Here is a 22685-nt window from a genome sequence, read left to right on the forward strand (position 1 = left end):
GTTATTTTACACTCTCACTGTGCATTTTTCATGAATTTTTATATATTTCCCTACACCTTTTTATATAGTTCTCCTTCACTACACCGCCACTTGCATGGTTTCTTTTGTCTTCCACTGTGGTTGCTGTCACCCACATTACTTCACCCCCTTTTTTCACATATTCACCCATCAAAACTATTTTGTTTCTCATTGATTACCAAGGGGACGCTTTAATCTGCGGATTTCTTCAGCGCACTATGTATTTGGCACTAATGAGATGTGTATATTATATGAATTGTAATTATTAGTATGTATTTACATATTATTTTATATTTATATTATTATTATTTTTTCATATATGTCAACTTGTTTTTAATAGCAACTTCGTTCATATATGTACTGTTATGAATTCAATAAAGTATTTATATTTTTGTACTAGTACATGGTGAGCTCCAGGTTTTGTGTATCCATACTGCACCCATACTGCATCCATACTGCACGAATACTGCATTCTTACACCATCCATACTGCACCCATATTCCATCCATATGCCATCTATCCTGCATCCATACTGCATTCATACACCATCCGTCCTGCACCCATATTCCATCCATACACTGACCATACACCGTCCATACCGCATCCAAACACCAACCATACCGCATCCATACCGCACCCATACACCGTCCATACCGCACCCATACACCGTCCATTCCGCACCCATACACCGTCCATTCCGCACCCATACACCGTCCATACCGCACCCATACACCGTCCATACCGCACCCATACACCGTCCATTCCGCACCCATACACTGTCCATTCCGCACCCATACACCGTCCATTCCGCACCCATACACCGTCCATTCCGCACCCATACGCCGTCCATTCCGCACCCATACACCGTCCATTCCGCACCCATACGCCGTCCATTCCGCACCCATACGCCGTCCATTCCGCACCCATACACCGTCCATTCCGCACCCATACGTGCAGAATGTGTGGATATCTGCAGGATACAAATGAGTGGTTTGCACTTTTGTATCCTTTTTGTTTTTTACAACTTATCCGTTAAATAGATGTGAAAAACATGACGTGAACCCACCGTTACCCTGACATAACTATAGGGAAATTGACTTATTCTCACATCCCACAACTCACTGACATTGGGAGGATTACGACAACTGAGCCCCAGGAAATGCATTTCAGCTCTGCCTCGTCTGTAGATCCGCATTTACTTACCATATTGATCCACCCCGAATGGCAAGCTTACATCCTGGGTTTTTATACTGTACGTCCCCAGCGCTGCTTCAGGAGGCAGCTGATACGAGAGCTCTACAATCTGCGAATCAGCGCGGACATCTTTCCATTGGGCCAAACGGTTTTTCTGTGGATCCTGCAGATAGATGCAAAAGGTAGAATATTGAGGGGTCAAAGATGCAACAACAACCCCAGAATATAAAGCCAAATACCCCCTGCATTCAATGTCCGTGGAGACAATTCTGTATGAACAGCTCTGCCTGTCTCTCTCAGAGCAGCAAATCTCAGCACAACATGAAGCAACAATGGGCAGCTGCCTGTACAGTCAGACATTCAGCCAATCAGCTGCCTGTACAGTCAGACATTCAGCCAATCAGCTGCCTGTACAGTCAGACATTCGGCCAATCAGCTGCCTGTACAATCAGACATTCGGCCAATCAGCTGCCTGCACAGTCAGACATTCGGCCAATCAGCTGCCTGTACAGTCAGACATTCGGCCAATCAGCTGCCTGTACAGTCAGACATTCGGCCAATCAACTGCCTGCACACTCATTGTGACCCCCTCTATGTGCATGTATTTGTCAGTGTGGCCCCATCTATAATTCTATGACTCCTGAGCGTGGCCCACCCTGTGTCTCCTGAATGTAGCCCCCTCAGTGTGGCCCCCTCTGTCTCCTGATTGTGGCCCCCCTCTGTCTCTTGGTTCCATGACATAACATGGGCTTCATGTGTAATAACATTGGATTCTCACCTGTAGCTCGACCATCGAATACTGATGAGAAAAGAACAGAAATAACATTACATGTTACATACAAGGTGATGCATGAAACGTGTTACATGTGAGGTGATATACGATACATATTACATGTGAGGCAATGTATGATACGTTACATATGAGGTGATGTAGCGAACGTGTTACATGTGAGGTGATATACGATACATATTACATGTGAGGCAATGTATGATACGTTACATGTGAGGTGATGTACAATACATGTTACATGTGAGGTGATGTACGATACGTGTTACATGTGAGGTGATGTACAATACATGTTACATTTGAGGTGATGTACGATACATGTTACATGTGAGGTGATGTACGATACGTGTTACATGTGAGGTGATGTACAATACATATTACATGTGAGGTGATGTACGATACGTGTTACATGTGAGGTGATGTACAATACATGTTACATGTGAGGTGATGTACGATACGTGTTACATGTGAGGTGATGTACAATACATGTTACATGTGAGGTGATGTACGATACGTGTTACATGTGAGGTGATGTATGATACGCGTTACATGTGAGGTGATGTACGATACGTGTTACATGTGAGGTGATGTACGATACGTGTTACATGTGAGGTGATATACGATACATATTACATGTGAGGCAATGTATGATACGTTACATGTGAGGTGATGTACAATACATGTTACATGTGAGGTGATGTACGATACGTGTTACATGTGAGGTGATGTACAATACATGTTACATTTGAGGTGATGTACGATACATGTTACATGTGAGGTGATGTACGATACGTGTTACATGTGAGGTGATGTACAATACATATTACATGTGAGGTGATGTACGATACGTGTTACATGTGAGGTGATGTACAATACATGTTACATGTGAGGTGATGTACGATACGTGTTACATGTGAGGTGATGTACAATACATGTTACATGTGAGGTGATGTACGATACGTGTTACATGTGAGGTGATGTATGATACGCGTTACATGTGAGGTGATGTACGATACGTGTTACATGTGAGGTGATGTACGATACGTGTTACATGTGAGGTGATGTACGATACGTGTTACATGTGAGGTGATGTACGATACGTGTTACATGTGAGGTGATGTATGATACGTGTGAGGAGGTGTATGATATGATCAGCCTTCCGATACACTTTGGGGGCAGTTTATCACGTCATGTGCAATATTTTTCTGCATTAAAAAAGTCACAACTTTTTTACACCAAACTGTTGATTTTTAAAGAAACGCTAAATGTATAAAGTAGTATGCGATATTTGATAAATTTGGCAAAAATTAGTAAAATGCAGACTTGAGTAGAACTGACCAATTATTCCCATCATGAAAAATTCCCCCCTTTCTGTGTCCATTCTTCAGTATCTACCAAATCTCTGCTTACTGTCAGTGAATGAGAACATTCTTGTCTCTACCCAGAGGATGAAAACCCATCCTGACCTCGTCCTGCTGGTTTTCGGAAGGATAGATGGATATCATATATTCTTATATACCTTTGCTGCTAATTTCAGGGGATATCTCTCCTAACTCCGGCCCACCATTTTCACATTTCAACCCCTTCTGCATCTCCCATAGAAACCCTCATAATCTCATAAACATCCTTTGTGAGTCCTCTTTTCCCTCTTTCAACTGTGTGCTTTCGAATCCACGGTTGGTGTGTAACAAGCTCCCCTATATTCACAACTTCTCTTAACCTGCTGGTCCACACCAAAACTTGGATTCAGCAATCTGACATGGCTTCACCTGCTGCTGTCTCTTACATTAGTCACATACCCCCAGACCTGACAACAAACCTATTTCCCCACAATGCACTTTCCAGGTCATTCCCCCACTACCATCACTCTCATTCCCATCTTTTGAGTTCCACACCCTCAGACTGTTTCATCAGCTCTCCATCAGAATGGTGGTTATTAGTGTTGAGCGAACCCGAACTGTAAAGTTCAGGTCCATACCAAGCTTTATGATTTTGGGACCCGAACCTGAACTTTGCCAGAAAAGTTCGAGTTCGGTGTTCCAGCATTTAATAAAGCTTGTTGAAAGGCTGCAGGGCAGCCAATCAACAAGCTTTTAAGCTGTGGGAATTTAGAAGCCATCACAGCTATGCCTAGTAATGGCATGGCTGTGATTGGCTGGTGCATCATGTGACCCAGCCTCTATAAAAGCTGGATCACGTGTAGCACCGCCCATCAGCTCAGCGCAGGGACAGGAATCAGGTAGCTAAAGCGAGGGAGAGTGTTAGGAATCTCATCTGGCTATTTGTTCTGTTGGTGACCTATAGTGAATTTTTTGTGGGTGCTATACACCAGCTTTGCACCCCTGACAAATAAAAATAATAATTAATCTGGCTGTTAATTCTGTGGGTGACCTATAGTTATCCTTTGTGGGTGCAATCCACCATCTTTGTACCCCTGACGCAAAAATATAATAGTTAATTCGTCTGTTAGTTCGGTGGGTGACATATACCCATTTTTGGTGTGAGGTACACCTACATTACATACCTGACAGGGAAATGAATATAGTTAATCCGTCTGTTAGTTCAGTGGGTGACCTCAAAGAATGAGGAGAGCATCAAATAAGGGACGTGGCCCTGGTCGTGGTGCTGCTGGTGGAGCTCCTGTTGCAGGGAGAGGACGTGGTCGATCTGTACCAGCTACATGCACAAATGAAACATCTTCCTCAGGAGAACGTAGGTGACAGAACGTTCAGCATTATTGTGTAGGCCCGAATGCCAGTGTGCGAATGGTGAGGCCAGAACAAGTACAGGCGATAGTAGATTGGGTGGCTGACAGTGCCTCCAGTTCCTTCACATTGTCTCCCACCCAGTCTCATGCTGAAAGCACAGAGTTGGCACCTGCAGCCCATTGGTATCAGTCTTACACCTCACCCCCTTGTAAATCAGCCAAGCAGTCTGAGCCCCAAGTCATACAGCAGTCTCTTCTGCTTTTTGACGACTCTGCTAGCAGGGTTTCCATGGGCCATCCACCTAGCACTGCCCCAGAGGTGGAAGAGATTGAGTGAACCGATGCCCAACCTTGATTCCTGGCCCTGAATGCCTGCATTTCAAAATTCCTGGCCTTTGAAATGCTGTCATTCCGTCTGGTGGAGACGGAGACTTTTAAAAACCTTATGGCGGTGGCTGTCCCACATTAAGTGGTTCCCAGCCGCCACTACTTTTCCAGGCGAGCCATCCCTGCCCTGCACAACCAAGTGGCGGACAGTTATCAGGCCAGTCATTCACAAGTGGCTCGGAGGGTGGTTTCCTGCACCAACAGAGGTCAGGTACACAACTGTCCAGCCAGGGCACAGTTCTAGAAGATGAGGAGGATGATGGAGGAGGAGGAGGAACCGTGTTCACAGCAGGGTGGCACCCAGACCAGCTCATGGCCATCACTGGTGCTTGGTTGGGGGGATACAGAGGATACAGACGATACACCTCCCACAGAGGACAGCTTGTCGTTGCCTCTGGGCAGCCCGACCACCGAGTTGCCCACATTCTAACGTGTGCTGACTACTGGGTGGTCACCCTGCTGGATCCCCGCTACAAGGACAACGTACCGTCCTTAATTCCATCACTGGAGCGTGATCGGGAGATGCGCGAGTACAAGGGCACGCTGGTAGACGCGCTGCTGGTGGCATTCCCACCTGACAGCGGGGGCACAGTGGAAGCACAAGGCCAAGGCAGAGGAAGAGGTCGCCAACGCAGCTGGGGCACCGCCAGCACCTCAGAAGGCAGGGTAAGCATGGCCAAAATGTGGAAAAGCTTTGTCAGCACGCCACAACAACCAGCACCACCAGCTGATATGGAGCGTGTTAGCAGGAGGCAGCATTTCACCAACATGGTGGAGCAGTATGTGTGCACACGCTTACACGTACTGAATGACGGGTCTGCCCCCTTCAACTTCTGGGTCTCCAAATTGGGCACATGGCCTGAGCTTGCCCTTTACGCCTTGGAGGTGCTGGCCTGGCCTGCGGACAGTGTATTGTCCGAACACGTGTTTAGCGCGCATGGTTACACGTGATCTGCGATTGTGAGGCCTTGGGATGTGCAGGGGCCAGGTACGGGTGGATAATATTCAGTATTTGTTGTGACGCCAATTGCAGCGTGCGCAGGGTACTATGCCAGGGCCCTTCCAAGGTGTTATAACGCACGTCCCAGATTAGGAATGCCAGAGTGGTGTAATGGCCTATAATGTTTCTATAGGGTGGTGGTAGTTGTGTCACGGTGTCTCCTACCTGGATACGGCCGGACTCCTGGCTCACTTGCAATAAATTTGAGTGTAGTGATAGTAGGAGTAATAGAGGAACTTTGCAGAATAAATGATGTCCTGCCTTTTAGATGAAGTTCAAACGTTGCTTTACTTGGAATAACTTGCATCCAAGCGGCATACAGCTTTGGTCTCTTGGTCCCAGCAGGTTTTGGCTATGTTTGGCAGGAATGAGTACTTCTGCTTTAACCACTTCCCATCCGGGCCATTTGCCCCCTTCCAGACCTGGGCTAATTTTTCAAAACTGACATATCTCACTTTATGTGGTAATAACTCTGGAACGCCTTTACTTATCCAAGTCATTCATGGAGTGTTTTCTCGTGACACATTGTACTTCATGATAGTCATAAATTTGAGTCAATATATTTCACCTTTATTTATGAAAAAATCCCAAATTTACCATAAATTTTGAAAAATTAGCAATTTTCTAAATTTCAATTTCTCTGCTTTTAAAACAGAAAGTGATACCTCATAAAATATTTATCACTTAACATTCCCCATATGTCTACTTTATGTTGGCATCATTTTGGAAATGTCATTTTTTTTTTTTTTTAGGACGTTAGAAGGCTTAGAATTTTAGAAGCAATTCTTCCATTTTTTAGGAAAATTGCCAAAACCCACTTTTTAAGGACCAGTTCAGGTCTGAAGTCACTTTGTGGGGCCTACATAGTGGATACCCCCATAAATGACCCCATTGTAGAAACTACACCCCTCAAGTTACTTAAAACCGATTTTTAAAAACTTTGTTAACCCTTTAGGCGTTCCACAAGAATTAAAGGAAAATGGAGATCAAATTTTTAAATTTCACTTTTTTGGCAGATTTTCCATTTGAATCCAATTTTTTCTTTAACACATCAATGGTTAACAGCCAAACAAAACTCATTATTTATTACCCAGATTCTGCGGTTTACAGAAACACCCCCCATGTGGTCATAAACTGCTGAATGGGCACACGGCAGGGCGCAGAAGAAAAGGAACTCCACATGGTTTTTGGATGCCATGTCCCATTTGAAGCCCCCTGATGCACCCCTATAGTAGAAACTCCCAAGAAGTGACCCCATTTTGGAAACTAGGGGATAAGGTGCCAGTTTTATTGGCACTATTTTTGGGTACATATGATTTTTTGATCATTCATTATAACACTTTATGGGGCAAGATGTTGTTTTAGCACAGTTTTTATTTATTTATTTTTACAGCGTTCCCCTGAGGGGTTCGGTCAAGTGACATTTTTATAGAGCAGATTGTTACGGACGTGGCGATACCTAATATGTATACTTTTTCTTATTTATTAAAGTTTTACACAATAATAGCATTTTTGAAACAAAAAAATTATGTTTTAATGTGTCTATGTTCTGAGAGCTATAGTTTTTTTTATTTTTTGAGAGATTTTCTTATGTAGGGGCTCATTTTTTGCGGGATGAGGTGACAGTTTTATTGGTACCATTCTTTGGGACATATGCCATTTTGATCACTTGGTGTTGCACTTTTTGTGATGTAAGGTGACAAAAATTGCTTTTTTTGACAGTTATTATTTTTTTATGGTGTTTATTGGACTGGGTCGATTATGTGATATATTATAGAGCCCACCGTCACAGACGCGGCAATACCAAATATGTATATTTTATTTTATTTTTTCTATTTTTGCAATTTTTTTTTTATTCCTTACTTTTACATGTGAAACCTTTTTTTATTTTATTTTTTTAACACTTTATTTTTTTATTTTACACTTTTCGTCCCCCATAAGGTCATACAAGACCTCTGGTGGACATTTACTTCACTTTTTCTTATTTTTTTCGCTGTTGATTTCTCCTGTAACTGGGGCTGACATAGGAGCCCCAGTTACAGGAGAAATACACCCCCCAGAGAGGCTGTACAGCGCAATACAGCTCTGTACAGCCTCATTGCAGGGCTGATCGAGGTCTCTGAAAGACCTCACACAGCTCCTGCACTCTCCGGTCCCGGCGGTCACATGACCGCCGGGCCGGAACAGGAAGCGCATAGCTCGGTGTATACAGCGATCTAGAAGGCACGGACACCTGGGCACTGTGTGTTGCCTTCTCTCTGGGTTGCCCTGCTGTCACTGACAGCGGGCAACCCGATCAGCAGCTGCATGATTAGCGTGCAGCTGCAGTTTCTGAACGGACGTTCTGGAACATCCATTCAGAAATAGAGAACCACCTCCCGGACGTCTATAGTCAACGTGTGGACGGGAGGTGGTTAAATGTGGAGCTTGCAGGATAAACATCTGCTTGGTAGCTCTGTAACTGTGGCAGGATTAGCTTCTGCACCTATCTGTAACACAATTCTCACCCTGATCCTCCTTCCTCCTACCATTTACAGTCTGGCCAAACAAGTGATCCCACACTCGGATATTCTGAGGAGCTCTTTTCATCGCCATTACTTGATTTGGCCCTCTCGCCAAGCATGCTTGAAGAGGGACCTGAGATCTTGTGCCCCGATTCCCAACCTCTTGAGCATCCAGAGTCACAAGAACATGACGCTGGGGAACGGCATGTTCTTGTGTTTAATGAGGTGGATGATGATGAGACACAGTTGCCAATGACTCAACCGCAATTACTGTCTCAAGAGGTTGAGGAAGAGGATGACACACAGTTGTCAATCACTGAGGTTGTGGTTAGGTCAACAAATCAGGAAGATGATCAGAGTGAGGAAGTGGAAGAGGAGGTGCTGGACGACGAGGTCACTGACCCAACCTGGGAAGGTGGCAACAAGCCGAACGAGGAGAGCAGTACAGAGGGGAAAGGATCTGCAGCACTGCAACAGGCTGGAAAAGGCAGTGAGGTGGCAAAAGGTAGAAGGCGGGCACCACCGAACAGGCCCACAACTGTTCCCCGGAGCACCCCCTTGCGTAAATCTCCATTGCCAAGGGGTAGGTGTTCGGCAGTATGGCGCTTTTTTGAGGAAAGTGCGGACAACAATAGAATAGTAGTTTGCAACCTGTGCCACACCAAAATGAGCCGGGGCGTGAACACTAGCAACCTCACCACCACCAGCATGATCCGCCGCATGTCATCAAAGCATCCTAATAGGTGCGCCGAACGCCTGGGTCCACAATCTGTGTCTGCCCAATCCCCTGTCCAATACGCAGGCCTGGATGCCTCCCTTCCTGCACCTGGACCTTTGCAAGCACCATCAGCGACCACATCCACTTCCCTGTCCCAGCGCAGCGTCCAAATGTCATTACCCCAGGCATTTGAACGCAAGGTCAAATACCCAGCCACCCACCCACAGGCCATAGCACTAAATGCGCAGCTTTCTAAATTACTGGCCCTGGAAATGTTGCCATTTAGGCTTGTGGACTTTGAGGCATTACGCAGCCTGATGTCTGTGGTCGTCCCTCGTTACGCAGTCCCCAGCCGCCACTACGCAGTTACTGGGAAGGTCCACTTAACCACGGACACATGGACAAGTGCTTTCGGCCATGAATGCTACATTTACCTGACGGCACACTGGGTGAATGTTGTGGAGGCCGGGAGCGACTTGCACCCTCGGAAGGCACAGGTGATTGCAGGCAGGCAAGGATTGCGGGCCCAATTCCATCAGGGTTTCCGCCACCACCTACGTTAGTGGCTCCAACCCCCACTTCTCCTCCTCTGCCTCCATTTCCACCTCAGAATTATCCTCTTACAGCACCAGTCAGCCTTCAGTCGGTAGCTGGAAGCAGTGTAGCACTGCAGTGGAGAAGCGGCAACAGGCCGTGCTGAAGCTGATCTGCTTAGGTGACAAACAGCACACCGCCGCAGAGCTGTGGCCGGGGATAAGAGACCAGACTGAGCTGTGGCTCTCGCCACTCAACCTAGAACCAGGCATGGTTGTGTCTGATAATGGCCGTAACTTGGTGGCAGCTTTGGAGCTGGGCAACCTTAGACACATCCCATGCCTAGCCCACGTGTTCAACTTAGTGGTTCAGCGGTTTCTAAAAACATACCCCAATTTGCCTGAGCTACTGGTGAAGGTGCGCCACGTGTGTGCCCATTTCCGCAAGTCATCGACAGCTTCCGCCGGTCTGTCAACGCTGCAGCAGCACTTGAAATTGCCAGCCCACTGGATGTTGTGCAACGTGAGCACGCGCTGGAACTCCACGTTCCACATGTTGGCCAGGCTTTGTGGGCAGCAGAAGGCAGTAGTGGAATACCAGCTGCAACATGGTCGTCACCTTTCCAGTCAGCTTCCGCTCTTCACAAGCGAGGAGTGGGCATGGATGTCTGACCTCTGAGGTTTTACGCAACTTTGAGGAATCAACACAGATGGTGAGCGGCGATAACGCTATTATCAGCGTAACCATGCCACTTCTGTGTCTACTCAAACACTCGCTGCTCACAATTAAGGATGACGCTTTGCATGTGGAAGAGGTGGAAATGTGGGAAGACATTACACAGGGTGATAGCCAGACCACCCTCAGTTCGTCTTCTCAGCGCGAATTGGAGGCTGAAGAGTAGGAGCAGGAGACGGTTGCCTCAGCTACAGAGGGTAGTACCCATAGAAGTTTAATTCCATCTGTTCTTCGTGGGTGGGCAGAAGAGGAGGAAGAGGATGAGGAGATTGAGAGTGATCCTCCTGATGACAACAGCGAAGTCTTGCCTATTGGTAATCTGGCACACATGGCTGACTTCATATTAGGCTTCTGTCCAGCAACCCGCGTGTTATACGCATTTTAAACAACACCTTCTCGACCACAAAGAGAACTTCTCATCTCTCATTCCTCTGGTGGAGAGGACGAGCAAAATGGTGCAATACCAGAAGGTTCATGTTTTGGAAAATTGCTCCAAAATTTTACATCTGACAACGCTGGCGTCAGAATCTGTAGTTTCTTGGCCAGCCGAGGAGGGGAGACGATGGGAACACACAGCAGTTCCAACAGAGGCAGGGCAACACTCTCCAAGGCCTGGGACAGTTTCATGACACCCCGCCAGCACCCTCACCCTGATGCGCGGCCTAGTGTCACAAGGAGGGAAAAATTTTGGAAGATGGTGAAGGAGTACGTAGCAGACCATGTCAGCATCCTCAATGATCCCCCTGTGCCTTACAACTACTTGGTGTCCAAGCTGGACACGTGGCACGAACTGGCGCTCCACACCTTGGAGGTGCTGGCCCGCCCTGCCGCCAGCGTTTTGTCTGAGCGGGTATTTAGTTCTGCTAGGGGCATAATAACTGATAAGCGCATCCGCCTGTCAACTGAAAATGCTGACAGGTTGACTCTTATAAAAATTAACAAGGCCTGGATTGCCCCCGACTTCTCGACTCCACCAGAGGAAAGCGGCTGAACATAAAGACACTTTACATGTGTTGCTTTTAATGTAGTTAAAGGGATTCTGTCACCTCTTTTTACCCTATAGAGCTGTGGACATGCACGGCTAGATCGCCGCTAGCATGTCTGCAATATACCGGTCCCATATCTCTGTGTGGTTTTATTGAGTGTAAAAAATGATTTTATATATATGTAAATCAGCCTGGTAAGGAGCCCAAGGGGCTGTACTAACCGTTCTGGAGCTTAGCCATGCCGCCCTGTGAAATAGGCCCAGCACCGCCTGTATCCACGAATCTCCTCCTTGCTCACAAAGTCAGATCGCCGTAATCTCGTGATGCACAAGCTCGCGCATGCGCAATGCCGGCATAGTGTTCCTTCCCTGTGCTGGCATCAGCCTCAGGGAAGGAACTGCGCATGCGCGGGCTAGCACACCGCGAGATTATGGCGATCTGACTTTGTGAGCAACGAGGAGATTCGTGGATACAAGAGGTGCTGGGCTCCTTCACAGGGGGGTGTGGCTAAGCTCCAGAACGGTTAGTACAGCCCCTTGGGCTCCTTACCAGCCTGATTTACATATATATAAAATCATTTTTTACACTCAATAAAACCACACAGAGATATGGGACAGGTATATTGCAGACATGCTTGCGGCGATCTTGCCGTGCATGTCCACAGCTCTATAGGGTAAAAAGAGGTGACAGAATCCCTTTAATAGATTGTATTCCCATGCACCCCTTCCACCACAAATCTTCCTTTTCTCGTCCTCCTCCTCCTCTTCCGTCATATCAACATGTATTGCTTATTCGTCACATATAATGCCCTCGCATATATAGCCTTCGATTATAATTTTTTAGAGGGTCCACTCACCAGCAGGCCCTCTCATATAATTTTTTACAGGGACCGCTCACCAGCAGGCCCTCACATATAATTTTTTACAGGGTCCGCTCACCTACAGGCCCGCAACTCAAATCTTTTACAGGGTCAGCTCACCTGCAGGCCTGCAAATCAAATCTTGTGAATGAGGCCTCCTTTATGTGATATACAGGTTGCATCGGAGTGCCTCTTCCTTGTAATTTTTGCCATTACTTGCACTTTATATACAAGTAAATATACAGGAAATAATGTTTTCAATACATTTTTCCTATAAAATCAATTTTTTTACTTTGGTTTTGTGCATAAAACCTTAATTAGATTGTAGGCCTGGTGATCAGTTTAAGGTCTTTTAAGCAGCATCAGCAGCAGCATGGTGAAAAAAATTAATGGCAAGGTGACATGGTATAGAGATGGCAGCATGAGGAGGCCACATGTGGAACAATGACTGAGTCTGGATAAAAGACTGAGGCCACAGATTGTTGAGAAAGATGCAGAAATCTGTGGAGCTGTATCACCGTCACCTGCAGATTAATGCAGCCATCAAATTCAAGTTGGGTTTGTCGGTTCCACCTTAGTTCACCAGCAGGGCCCGCACCTAAAATCTTTTACTGGTTCAGCTCACCTGCAGTCCCGCAACTCGAATCTTTTACTGGGTCAGCTCACCTGCAGGCCTGCAACTCAAATCTTTTACTTTTACTGCTGCCTTGCTTTGAAGTAGTAGCCGTAGCCGTTTATCAGGCTCCCTCTCCGAAATCGAACAATGATTCCCCGTTACCGGTGGTCACCATGTTAGGCGCATAAAAGAAAATCGAAAGTTGATAGGGCAGACATCCAAATGGATCGTCGCCATTACGGGGTTATCTAGAATCACCAATGCGGCAGCAGGCCCTCGCCCCTAAGGTTTTAGATGGTCAAATCAGCAGGCCCATGCTCCAAATGTTTTTGAGGGTCACCAACAGGCCATCAATCATAATTTTTCAAGGCTGTGTATGAGGCCCTCCTTTATGTGTAACAAAGGGTGTATTGGAGCGCCGGTTCCTTGTAATTTTTGGCAGCCCTTTCACTTAGTGCATAGGCTTTATGAGTGCAGGAGTCCCACTACCTGAACAATTGTACCACCATGTGAATGAGGCCCTCCTTTATGTGATATACAGATTGTATCGGAGTGCCTCTGACGTGTAATTTTTCTGTCCTTGGCTGCATAGTTTTGTTCAGAGTCTGCTGACCGTCCATTGTATTGACAGCTTTGTTTCTTTTTCCGTACTATGATTATCAGGATCCTGTTTGGACTAAATATTTTATCTTATTTATGTAGATTAAAGGTTAAGTTTTAGAAGTTGCCCTCAGTGATAACCATCAATAGCAGCTTTACTTTGAATAAACATTCTCCAAAACAGTTTACAGGCTTTGTCTTGGTTCCAGCAGGCTTTAGCATGAAACTGGCAGGCAAACTCAACTATGCTGTATCTCTTTTTCTCTATGACTCTGTGGACTGACAGGCTGGCTGTATAACTCAGCTTCTTCTGTATGCTGCACTTCTTCTCTTTAGTCTGTCTCTGTGTTATGCTCTCCACAGTGCTGCACCCCTACAGCTCCTCCTCATCTCCGTCTACCACCCTACTCCTGCTCTCCAGCGGGATGCACCTCCTACATCTCCTCCTCATCTCTGTCTACCACCCTACTAGTGCTTTCCACAGTGCTGCACCCCCTACATCTCCTCCTCATCTCTGTCTACCATCCTACCCGTGCTCTCCACAGTGCTGCACCTCCTACATTTCCTCCTCATCACTGTCTACCACCCTACTAGTGCTCTCCAAAGTGCTGTACCCCCTACATCTCCTCCTCATCTCTGTCTGACAGCCTACTAGTGCTCTCCACAGTGCTGCAACTCCTACATCTCCTCCTTATCTCTGTCTACCATCCTACCTGTGCTCTCCACAGTGCGGCAGGCCCTACATCTCCTCCTCATCTCTGTCTACCACCCTACTAGTGCTTTCCACAGTGCTGCACCTCTACATCTCCTCCTCATCTCTGTCTACCACCCTACTAGTGCTTTCTACAGTGCTGCACCCCCTACATCTTCTCCTCATCTCTGTCTATCATCCTACCCGTGCTCTCCACATTGCTGCACCCCCTACATCTCCTCCTCATCTCTGTCTATCATCCTACCCATGCTCTCCACATTGCTGCACCTCCTACATCTCCTCCTCATCTCTGTCTGCCACCCTACTAGTGCTCTCCAAAGTGCTGCACCCCTACATCTCCTCTTCATCACTGTCTACCACTCTACTAGTGCTCTCCACAGTGCTGCACCTCCTACATCTCCTCCTCATCACTGTCTACCATCCTACCCGTGCTCTCCATGGTGCTGCACCCCCTATATCTCCTCATCTCAGTCTACCACCCTACTCCTGCTCTCCACAGTATTGCACCTCCAACATCTCCTCCCTCATATTTGTGTACCACCCTGCTAGTGCTCTCTACAGTGCTGCACCCCCCTACATATCCTCCGAATGTCTGTCTACCACCCTTCTTGTGCTCTCCGTTCAGCTAATGACTTACCACTGACATCCACCACAATCCACAACGCTCATGGGATAGGCATAAGGCCATCCTTCATATAAGATAGGGCCAGGGGCTATCCATAGTACTCAGTATATTGGGCAGACTAGATGGGCCAAATGGTTCTTATCTGCCGACACATTCTATGTTTCTATGTTTCATCCCCCTCTCCAAGACTTCTCTCAAGCTGCACCAGTTATCTGGAATGCCCATCCCAAAGCAATAAGGTTAATTCACATCTACAGTTTTTGGCACTCCCTAAAAACACATTTTTAGCTTAGCCTATCACATCCCCTGATCTAAGCTTTCTCTATTCACTACCCCTCTCCCCCTTCAGAACCATTCCTCTGAACCTGATCTATCAGTATCCACCACACCCCATACACTCAAAATTACTATAAATATCAGCTGCTGATGGCTTGCGCAGCCTTATATCTACTTCCCTCCTGTGTTCAGATGGCAGGACCATTGTACAAAACAAGCACTTGTCCTCTTCTGTGTCACCCCTATCTTCTCGTAGATTGTAAGCTCTTGTGTCATACCCCATCTCCTTATAGATTGTAAGCTTTTGGACCTCATTTCTCTTGTTTTAATTGTTGACCTGTTTACTGCTATGTTTTCTATGTTTGTACATGAACCCCTAAACTGTACAGCTCTGCGGAATATGTTGGCGCAATATTAATAAAGATTATTATTATATAGTTCATTTTTAACAATACACTATTTTCTATATATACAGTAATACATTCGTAATATAAAATGTATATATAAGAATATCTTTATTAGACTCACCGTTTTATTGAGCACTTCCAAGTCTTGATCTATTGTTACCATGCGGAAAAGAACTAAGAAAGCAGATAAAAAATTAATCAGATTAATACAACCACATTGCAGACGGGAAATACAATTTGTACTGCAGATATAAAACAGAAACCAGAATATTCCCTGAAAAAAACACTATTCTACATAATATTTAAAGGGTCAGTGCATCTAATGTCTAGCCTTTAAAAATGCACATATGATGTAATGTCTCTGGAGGTTAAATCAGCACTGGAACGTTATACTGTATGTATCTATGGACCTTTTTCCCGCAAACACTTTCTGGTATCTATAGTACTTCCTTCTATACTTATCTATAGGCCTTTCCCCCTTACATGTGAATATATATGTAAGATTAAACACAATGCACCAGCGTTCTGCAGTCATAGAAAATCTGGACTGATACTGTATTCACTATATAAAAGAATATCTGGTACTTAGCAAAGACATTTTGATCAAAATCATTTATGCCCCTCAACCACGGCAAGGTGACCTCAGACTGGGTGGGAACCTGCTCTATTGTCACCACTCTCTGTACCAGCAAACCTCTGAATTCATGGTACAGAGAGAGGTGACATATAGAGTTGACACAGTCTACATGTGGAGCCTGCTCTCCCTGAAGTCAGAGGTTTGCTGTTACAGAGAGGTGGAATAGAGTAGGTTCCCACCCAGTCTGAGGTCACCTTGCCGTGGTTGAGGGGCACAAATTATTTTGATCAAAATATCTTTGCTAAGTACCAGATATTCTTTTATATAGTGAATACAGCATTGGTCCATATATTCTATGATTGTAGACCTCTGGTGCATTGTGTTTGCTTTCACCTTTCTAGTTTCGGCCGTGGCGATGCTCACCTACGCATTTACATCTCTCTACAGAATGCGCTGAGTGACTGTCCTTTTTGCCGCTATATGTTTTGTGTGTCCTCCTGCCCTATATACAGTATGTATCTATAGTGCTTCCTTCCCTGTATGCCGATCTCTTGGTCTGGCCTGTCACCTTTTTGTCCAGGGTTGTACTTCCCCTTGTCTGTCTGGATGAGGGTCCCGATGCTTTTCCTCCTCACGGTTAGTTCCTTTTTGCTGAACTCCACTTGGTTGCCCCCGGCCTCCTGACCTTGAACGCTGATGGTGACTGTCTCTGTCACACTTGAAGGTTCAGGAATCTGGAGCGGCGACATAAGGTAGGATAATTTCAGTAATGGAGGACATCTGTCCATATGTCTGTACGTTCCGTATATAACTGGAGCATTTTAATACACGTGTGTTACATTGTATTTCCTATGATATTAGCATGTTACAGGGCTCAGCACCTGGAAGGAGTGGCAGTGCCACGTGGGACTGTCTGGCTGGACTGTGTATAGGCTAATGCTTCCTGATGAGGTCTTCAGATCCACAGATATGCGGTGATACCCCTCCAGGTCCTGGGAGGAGTGCAAGCAAAACGTGGCCGTGGATGGGTAATACAGGTCTGGGGGAACGAAGAGTCCGAATCTCCTGCAACGAGAAGAAAATAAACGAGTTCGAAATCTCAAAAGAGCAGCACCCTGCGCCCCATACTGCAGCCGCACATAAGTGCACTCTGTACCCCCCAGACCCCAGCACTGCTCAGGACTTACATGTCCCCTGTACCCCAGAAACCTGCACTACACAGGACTTACATGTTCTCTGTACCCCAGAAACCTGCACTACACAGGACTTACATGTCCCCTGTACCCCCCAGACCCCAGCACTGCTCAGGACTTACATGTCCCCTGTACCCCAGAAACCTGCACTACACAGGACTTACATGTCCCCTGTACCCCCCAGACCCCAGCACTGCTCAGGACTTACATGTCCCCTGTACCCCAGAAACCTGCACTACACAGGACTTACATGTCCCCTGTACCCCCCAGACCCCAGCACTGCTCAGGACTTACATGTCCCCTGTACCCCAGAAACCTGCACTACACAGGACTTACATGTCCCCTGTACCCCCCAGACCCCAGCACTGCTCAGGACTTACATGTCCCCTGTACCCCCAGAAACCTGCACTGCTCAGGACTTACATGTTCTCTGTACCCCCAGAAACCTGCATTTCACAGGACTTACATGTTCTCTGTACCCCCCAGACCCCAGCACTGCTCAGGACTTACATGTTCTCTGTACCCCCAGAAACCTGCACTACACAGGACTTACATGTTCTCTGTACCCCCAGAAACCTGCACTGCTCAGGACTTACATGTCCCCTGTACCCCCAGAAACCTGCATTTCACAGGACTTACATGTTCTCTGTACCCCCCAGACCCCAGCACTGCTCAGGACTTACATGTTCTCTGTACCCCCAGAAACCTGCATTTCACAGGACTTACATGTTCTCTGTACCCCCCAGACCCCAGCACTGCTCAGGACTTACATGTTCTCTGTACCCCCAGAAACCTGCACTACACAGGACTTACATGTTCTCTGTACCCCCAGAAACCTGCACTACTCAGGACTTAAATGTTCTCTGTACCCCCCAGACCCCAGCACTGCGTAGGACTTACATGTCCCCTGTACCCCCAGAAACCTGCACTACTCAGGACTTACATGTTCTCTGTACTCCCCGGATCCCAGCACTGCTCAGGACTTACATGTTCTCTGTACCCCAGACCCTAGCAATGCTCAGGACTTAAATGTTCTCTGTAAGCCCCAAAATCCTACACCACACACAACTTACATATTTCTGTAACCCCTAGACCCCGGAACTGCACAGGACTTACATGTTCTTTGAGCCCCCCCCCCCCCCCCCCCCCCAAACCCCACCACTGCTCAGGACTTCCATGTTCTCTGTACCCCCAGACCCCAGTACTGCTCAGGACCTACATTCTGCCTCATCTCTGCACTTCTCCACCATCTTCTTCCATTTCCTGAATCTACATTAAGAGAATCCTAAAAGAGTCTGTGCAGCATGGAGAGGCATTCCCCTTTATAGCAGGTAGAACTTCCTCTGACAACCTTACTACAATCCTGAGAATACAGAGAAGGGGCTGAAGGACCTCAGACCTTCCACTGCTCTGTGGTGTCATATTAGGTGTGATCTGGCTGACAACAGGCCACATCCCTGACAGAGGAGCACCAGATGCTGCACCGCATAGACGTTATATACCCAACTATTAGCAGAAGTGTGCACAAACAGTATGGGTGCCGCTGATCGTACTTACAGAGTTTTGTTAGACTGAGTCCTTCCTATGGAGAGGAGCAGACACAGCAGCCACATCTTCTGGCCCATTCCTAGGGGAGATATAAGGAAGAACACATAACTGGCAGGTCTCACAGACAACGCGTTTCGGGTGCATAATGAATCTCAGTCTGATCCCAAAATGCTTCACCCATAAAGTCATTAGCAGCATATCATTACCTGGTCCTATGGAGACCTCATGTGGGTCGCTATTTTGTAGTCACTCGTCTACTTAGTACATTGCGTTTGGTACATGAGTGATAATGACTATCTCCTCCGAAACATTTCTGTATGTTCCAATACTCTATATGTCATCCCTGCCCAGTGTTCGCTCTGCCTTGTTCAGGGTCACCTCCCAAATGGAGCAAGCTTTTCTCCTCTGTCGGGATCCGCTTCTCTATAGACTTCTTTTATTGTAGCCAGAGATGGTTCTCGAGCGTGGGCAGTGCCTGAAGGCACCTGGGACATCGTTCTGACAAGTGACGTTGGGTGACAATATTGGGAGTCTATGAGAGAGTAAGAGGGGGAACCAAAGGGGAGCGTCTATTAAAGAGAGGGGGCATGGGGAGCAGTCTATGTGTGAGGAGAGGGACATGGGGAGCAGTCTATGTGTAAGGAGAGGGACATGGGGAGCAGTCTGTGTGTGAGGAGAGGGGCATGGGGAGCAGTCTATGTGTGAGGAGAGGGACATGGGGAGCAGTCTGTGTGTAAGGAGAGGGACATGGGGAGCAGTCTGTGTGTGGGGAGAGGGACATGGGGAGCAGTCTGTGTGTGAGGAGAGGGACATGGGGAGCAGTCTGTGTGTGAGGAGAGGGACATGGGGAGAAGTCTGTGTGTGAGGAGAGGGACATGGGGAGCAGTCTGTGTGTAAGGAGAGGGACATTGAGACCAGTCTATGTGTGAGGAGAGGGACATGGGGAGCAGTCTGTGTGTGAGGAGAGGGACATGGGGAGCAGTCTGTGTGTGAGGAGAGGGACATGGGGAGCAGTCTTTGTGTGAGGAGAGGGGCATGGGGAGCAGTCTGTGTGTGAGGAGAGGGACATGGGGAGCAGTCTGTGTGTGAGGAGAGGGACATGGGGAGCAGTCTATGTGTGAGGAGAGGGACATGGTGAGCAGTCTGTGTGTGAGGAGAGGGACATGGGGAGCAGTCTGTGTGTGAGGAGAGGGGCATGGGGAGCAGTCTTTGTGTGAGGAGAGGGGCATGGGGAGCAGTCTGTGTGTGAGGAGAGGGACATGGGGAGCAGTCTGTGTGTGAGGAGAGGGACATGGAGAGCAGTCTGTGTGTGAGGAGAGGGACATGGAGAGCAGTCTATGTGTGTCAAGAGAGGGACATGGGGAGCAGTCTGTGTGTGAGGAGAGGGGGCATGGAGAGCAGTCTATGTGTGTGGAGAGGGACATGGAGAGCAGTCTGTGTGTGAGGAGAGGGACATGGAGAGCAGTCTATGTGTGTCAGGAGAGGGACATGGGGAGCAGTCTGTGTGTGAGGAGAGGGGGCATGGAGAGCAGTCTATGTGTGTGGAGAGGGTCATGGGGAGCGGTCTGTGTGTGAGGAGAGGGACATGGGGAGCAGTCTGTGTGTGAGGAGAGGGACATGGGGAGCAGTCTGTGTGTGAGGAGAGGGTCATGGGGAGCGGTCTGTGTGTGAGGAGAGGGACATGGGGAGCAGTCTGTGTGTGAGGAGAGGGACATGGGGAGCAGTCTATGTGTGAGGAGAGGGGCATGAGGAGCAGTCTGTGTGTGAGGAGAGGGACATGGGGAGCAGTCTATGTGTGAGGAGAGAGACATGGGGAGCAGTCTATGTGTGAGGAGAGGGACATGGGGAGCAGTCTGTGTGTGAGGAGAGGGACATGGGGAGCAGTCTGTGTGTAAGGAGAGGGACATGGGGAGCAGTCTGTGTGTGAGGAGAGGGACATGGGGAGCAGTCTGTGTGTGAGGAGAGGGACATGGGGAGCAGTCTATGTGTGAGGAGAGGGACATGGGGAGCAATTTGTGTGTGAGGAGAGGGACATGGGGAGCAGTCTGTGTGTGAGGAGAGGGGCATGGGGAGCAGTCTGTGTGTGAGGAGAGGGACATTGAGACCAGTCTATGTGTGAGGAGAGGGACATGGGGAGCAGTCTGTGTGTGAGGAGAGGGACATGGGGAGCAGCAGTCTGTGTGTGAGGAGAGGGACATGGGGAGCAGTCTGTGTGTGAGGAGAGGGACATTGAGACCAGTCTATGTGTGAGGAGAGGTGCATGGGGAGCAGTCTGTTTGTGAGGAGAGGAACATGGGGAGCAGTCTGTGTGTGAGGAGAGGGGCATGGGGAGCAGTCTGTGTGTGAGGAGAGGGACATGGGGAGCAGTCTGTGTGTGAGGAGAGGGGCATGGGGAGCAGTCTGTGTGTGAGTAGAGGGACATGGGGAGAAGTCTATGTGTGAGGAGAGGGGCATGGGGAGCAGTCTGTGTGTGAGGAGAGGGACATGGGGAGCAGTCTGTGTGTAAGAAGAGGGACATGGGGAGCAGTCTGTGTGTGAGGAGAGGGACATGGGGAGCAGTCTGTGTGTAAGGAGAGGGACATGGGGAGCAGTCTGTGTGTGAGGAGAGGGACATGGGGAGCAGTCTGTGTGTGAGGAGAGGGACATGGGGAGCAGTCTGTGTGTAAGGAGAGGGACATGGGGAGCAGTCTGTGTGTGAGGAGAGGGACATGGGGAGCAGTCTATGTGTGAGGAGAGGGGCATGAGGAGCAGTCTGTGTGTGAGGAGAGGGACATGGGGAGCAGTCTATGTGTGAGGAGAGAGACATGGGGAGCAGTCTATGTGTGAGGAGAGGGACATGGAGAGCAGTCTATGTGTGAGGAGAGGGACATGGGGAGCAGTCTGTGTGTGAGGAGAGGGGCATGAGGAGAAGTCTGTGTGTGAGGAGAGGGACATGGGGAGCAATGTGTGTAAGGAGAGGGACATGGGGAGCAGTCTGTGTGTGGGGAGAGGGACATGGGGAGCAGTCTGTGTGTGAGGAGAGGGACATGGGGAGCAGTCTATGTGTGAGGAGAGGGACATGGGGAGCAGTCTGTGTGTGAGGAGAGGGACATGGGGAGCAGTCTGTGTGTGAGGAGAGGGACATTGAGACCAGTCTATGTGTGAGGAGAGGGACATGGGGAGCAGTCTGTGTGTGAGGAGAGGGACATGGGGAGCAGTCTGTGTGTGAGGAGAGGGACATTGAGACCAGTCTATGTGTGAGGAGAGGGACATGGGGAGCAGTCTGTGTGTGAGGAGAGGGACATGGGGAGCAGTCTGTGTGTGAGGAGAGGGACATGGGGAGCAGTCTTTGTGTGAGGAGAGGGGCATGGGGAGCAGTCTGTGTGTGAGGAGAGGGACATGGGGAGCAGTCTGTGTGTGAGGAGAGGGGCATGGGGAGCAGTCTGTGTGTGAGGAGAGGGACATGGGGAGCAGTCTTTGTGTGAGGAGAGGGGCATGGGGAGCAGTCTGTGTGTGAGGAGAGGGACATGGGGAGCAGTCTGTGTGTGAGGAGAGGGACATGGAGAGCAGTCTATGTGTGTCAGGAGAGGGACATGGGGAGCAGTCTGTGTGTGAGGAGAGGGGGCATGGAGAGCAGTCTATGTGTGTGGAGAGGGACATGGAGAGCAGTCTATGTGTGTGGAGAGGGACATGGGGAGCAGTCTGTGTGTGAGGAGAGGGACA

General features: G+C 48.1%; 1 protein-coding gene across 2 annotated transcripts in view; it reads right to left on the minus strand.

The window, feature by feature from the left end:
* Positions 1–19058, minus strand: part of LOC121005278 (alpha-2-macroglobulin-like protein 1) — a 234254-nt gene extending 215196 nt beyond the window's left edge. For both annotated transcript variants that reach the window (XM_040437916.1, XM_040437917.1), the window contains exons 1-6: positions 18993–19058; positions 17124–17307; positions 16811–16976; positions 15787–15839; positions 1991–2011; positions 1222–1375 (exon numbers count right to left, since the gene is read on the minus strand). In XM_040437916.1, coding sequence (XP_040293850.1) covers positions 1222–1375; positions 1991–2011; positions 15787–15839; positions 16811–16976; positions 17124–17307; positions 18993–19048 — 634 coding nt within the window. In that variant the 5' untranslated portion in view covers positions 19049–19058. The remainder of the gene's footprint in view (positions 1–1221; positions 1376–1990; positions 2012–15786; positions 15840–16810; positions 16977–17123; positions 17308–18992) is intronic.
* Positions 19059–22685: the final 3627 nt, after the last annotated feature.

This window comes from Bufo bufo, chromosome 6 (assembly GCF_905171765.1).
Source record: "Bufo bufo chromosome 6, aBufBuf1.1, whole genome shotgun sequence".
NCBI classification, from domain to species: Eukaryota; Metazoa; Chordata; class Amphibia; order Anura; family Bufonidae; genus Bufo; species Bufo bufo.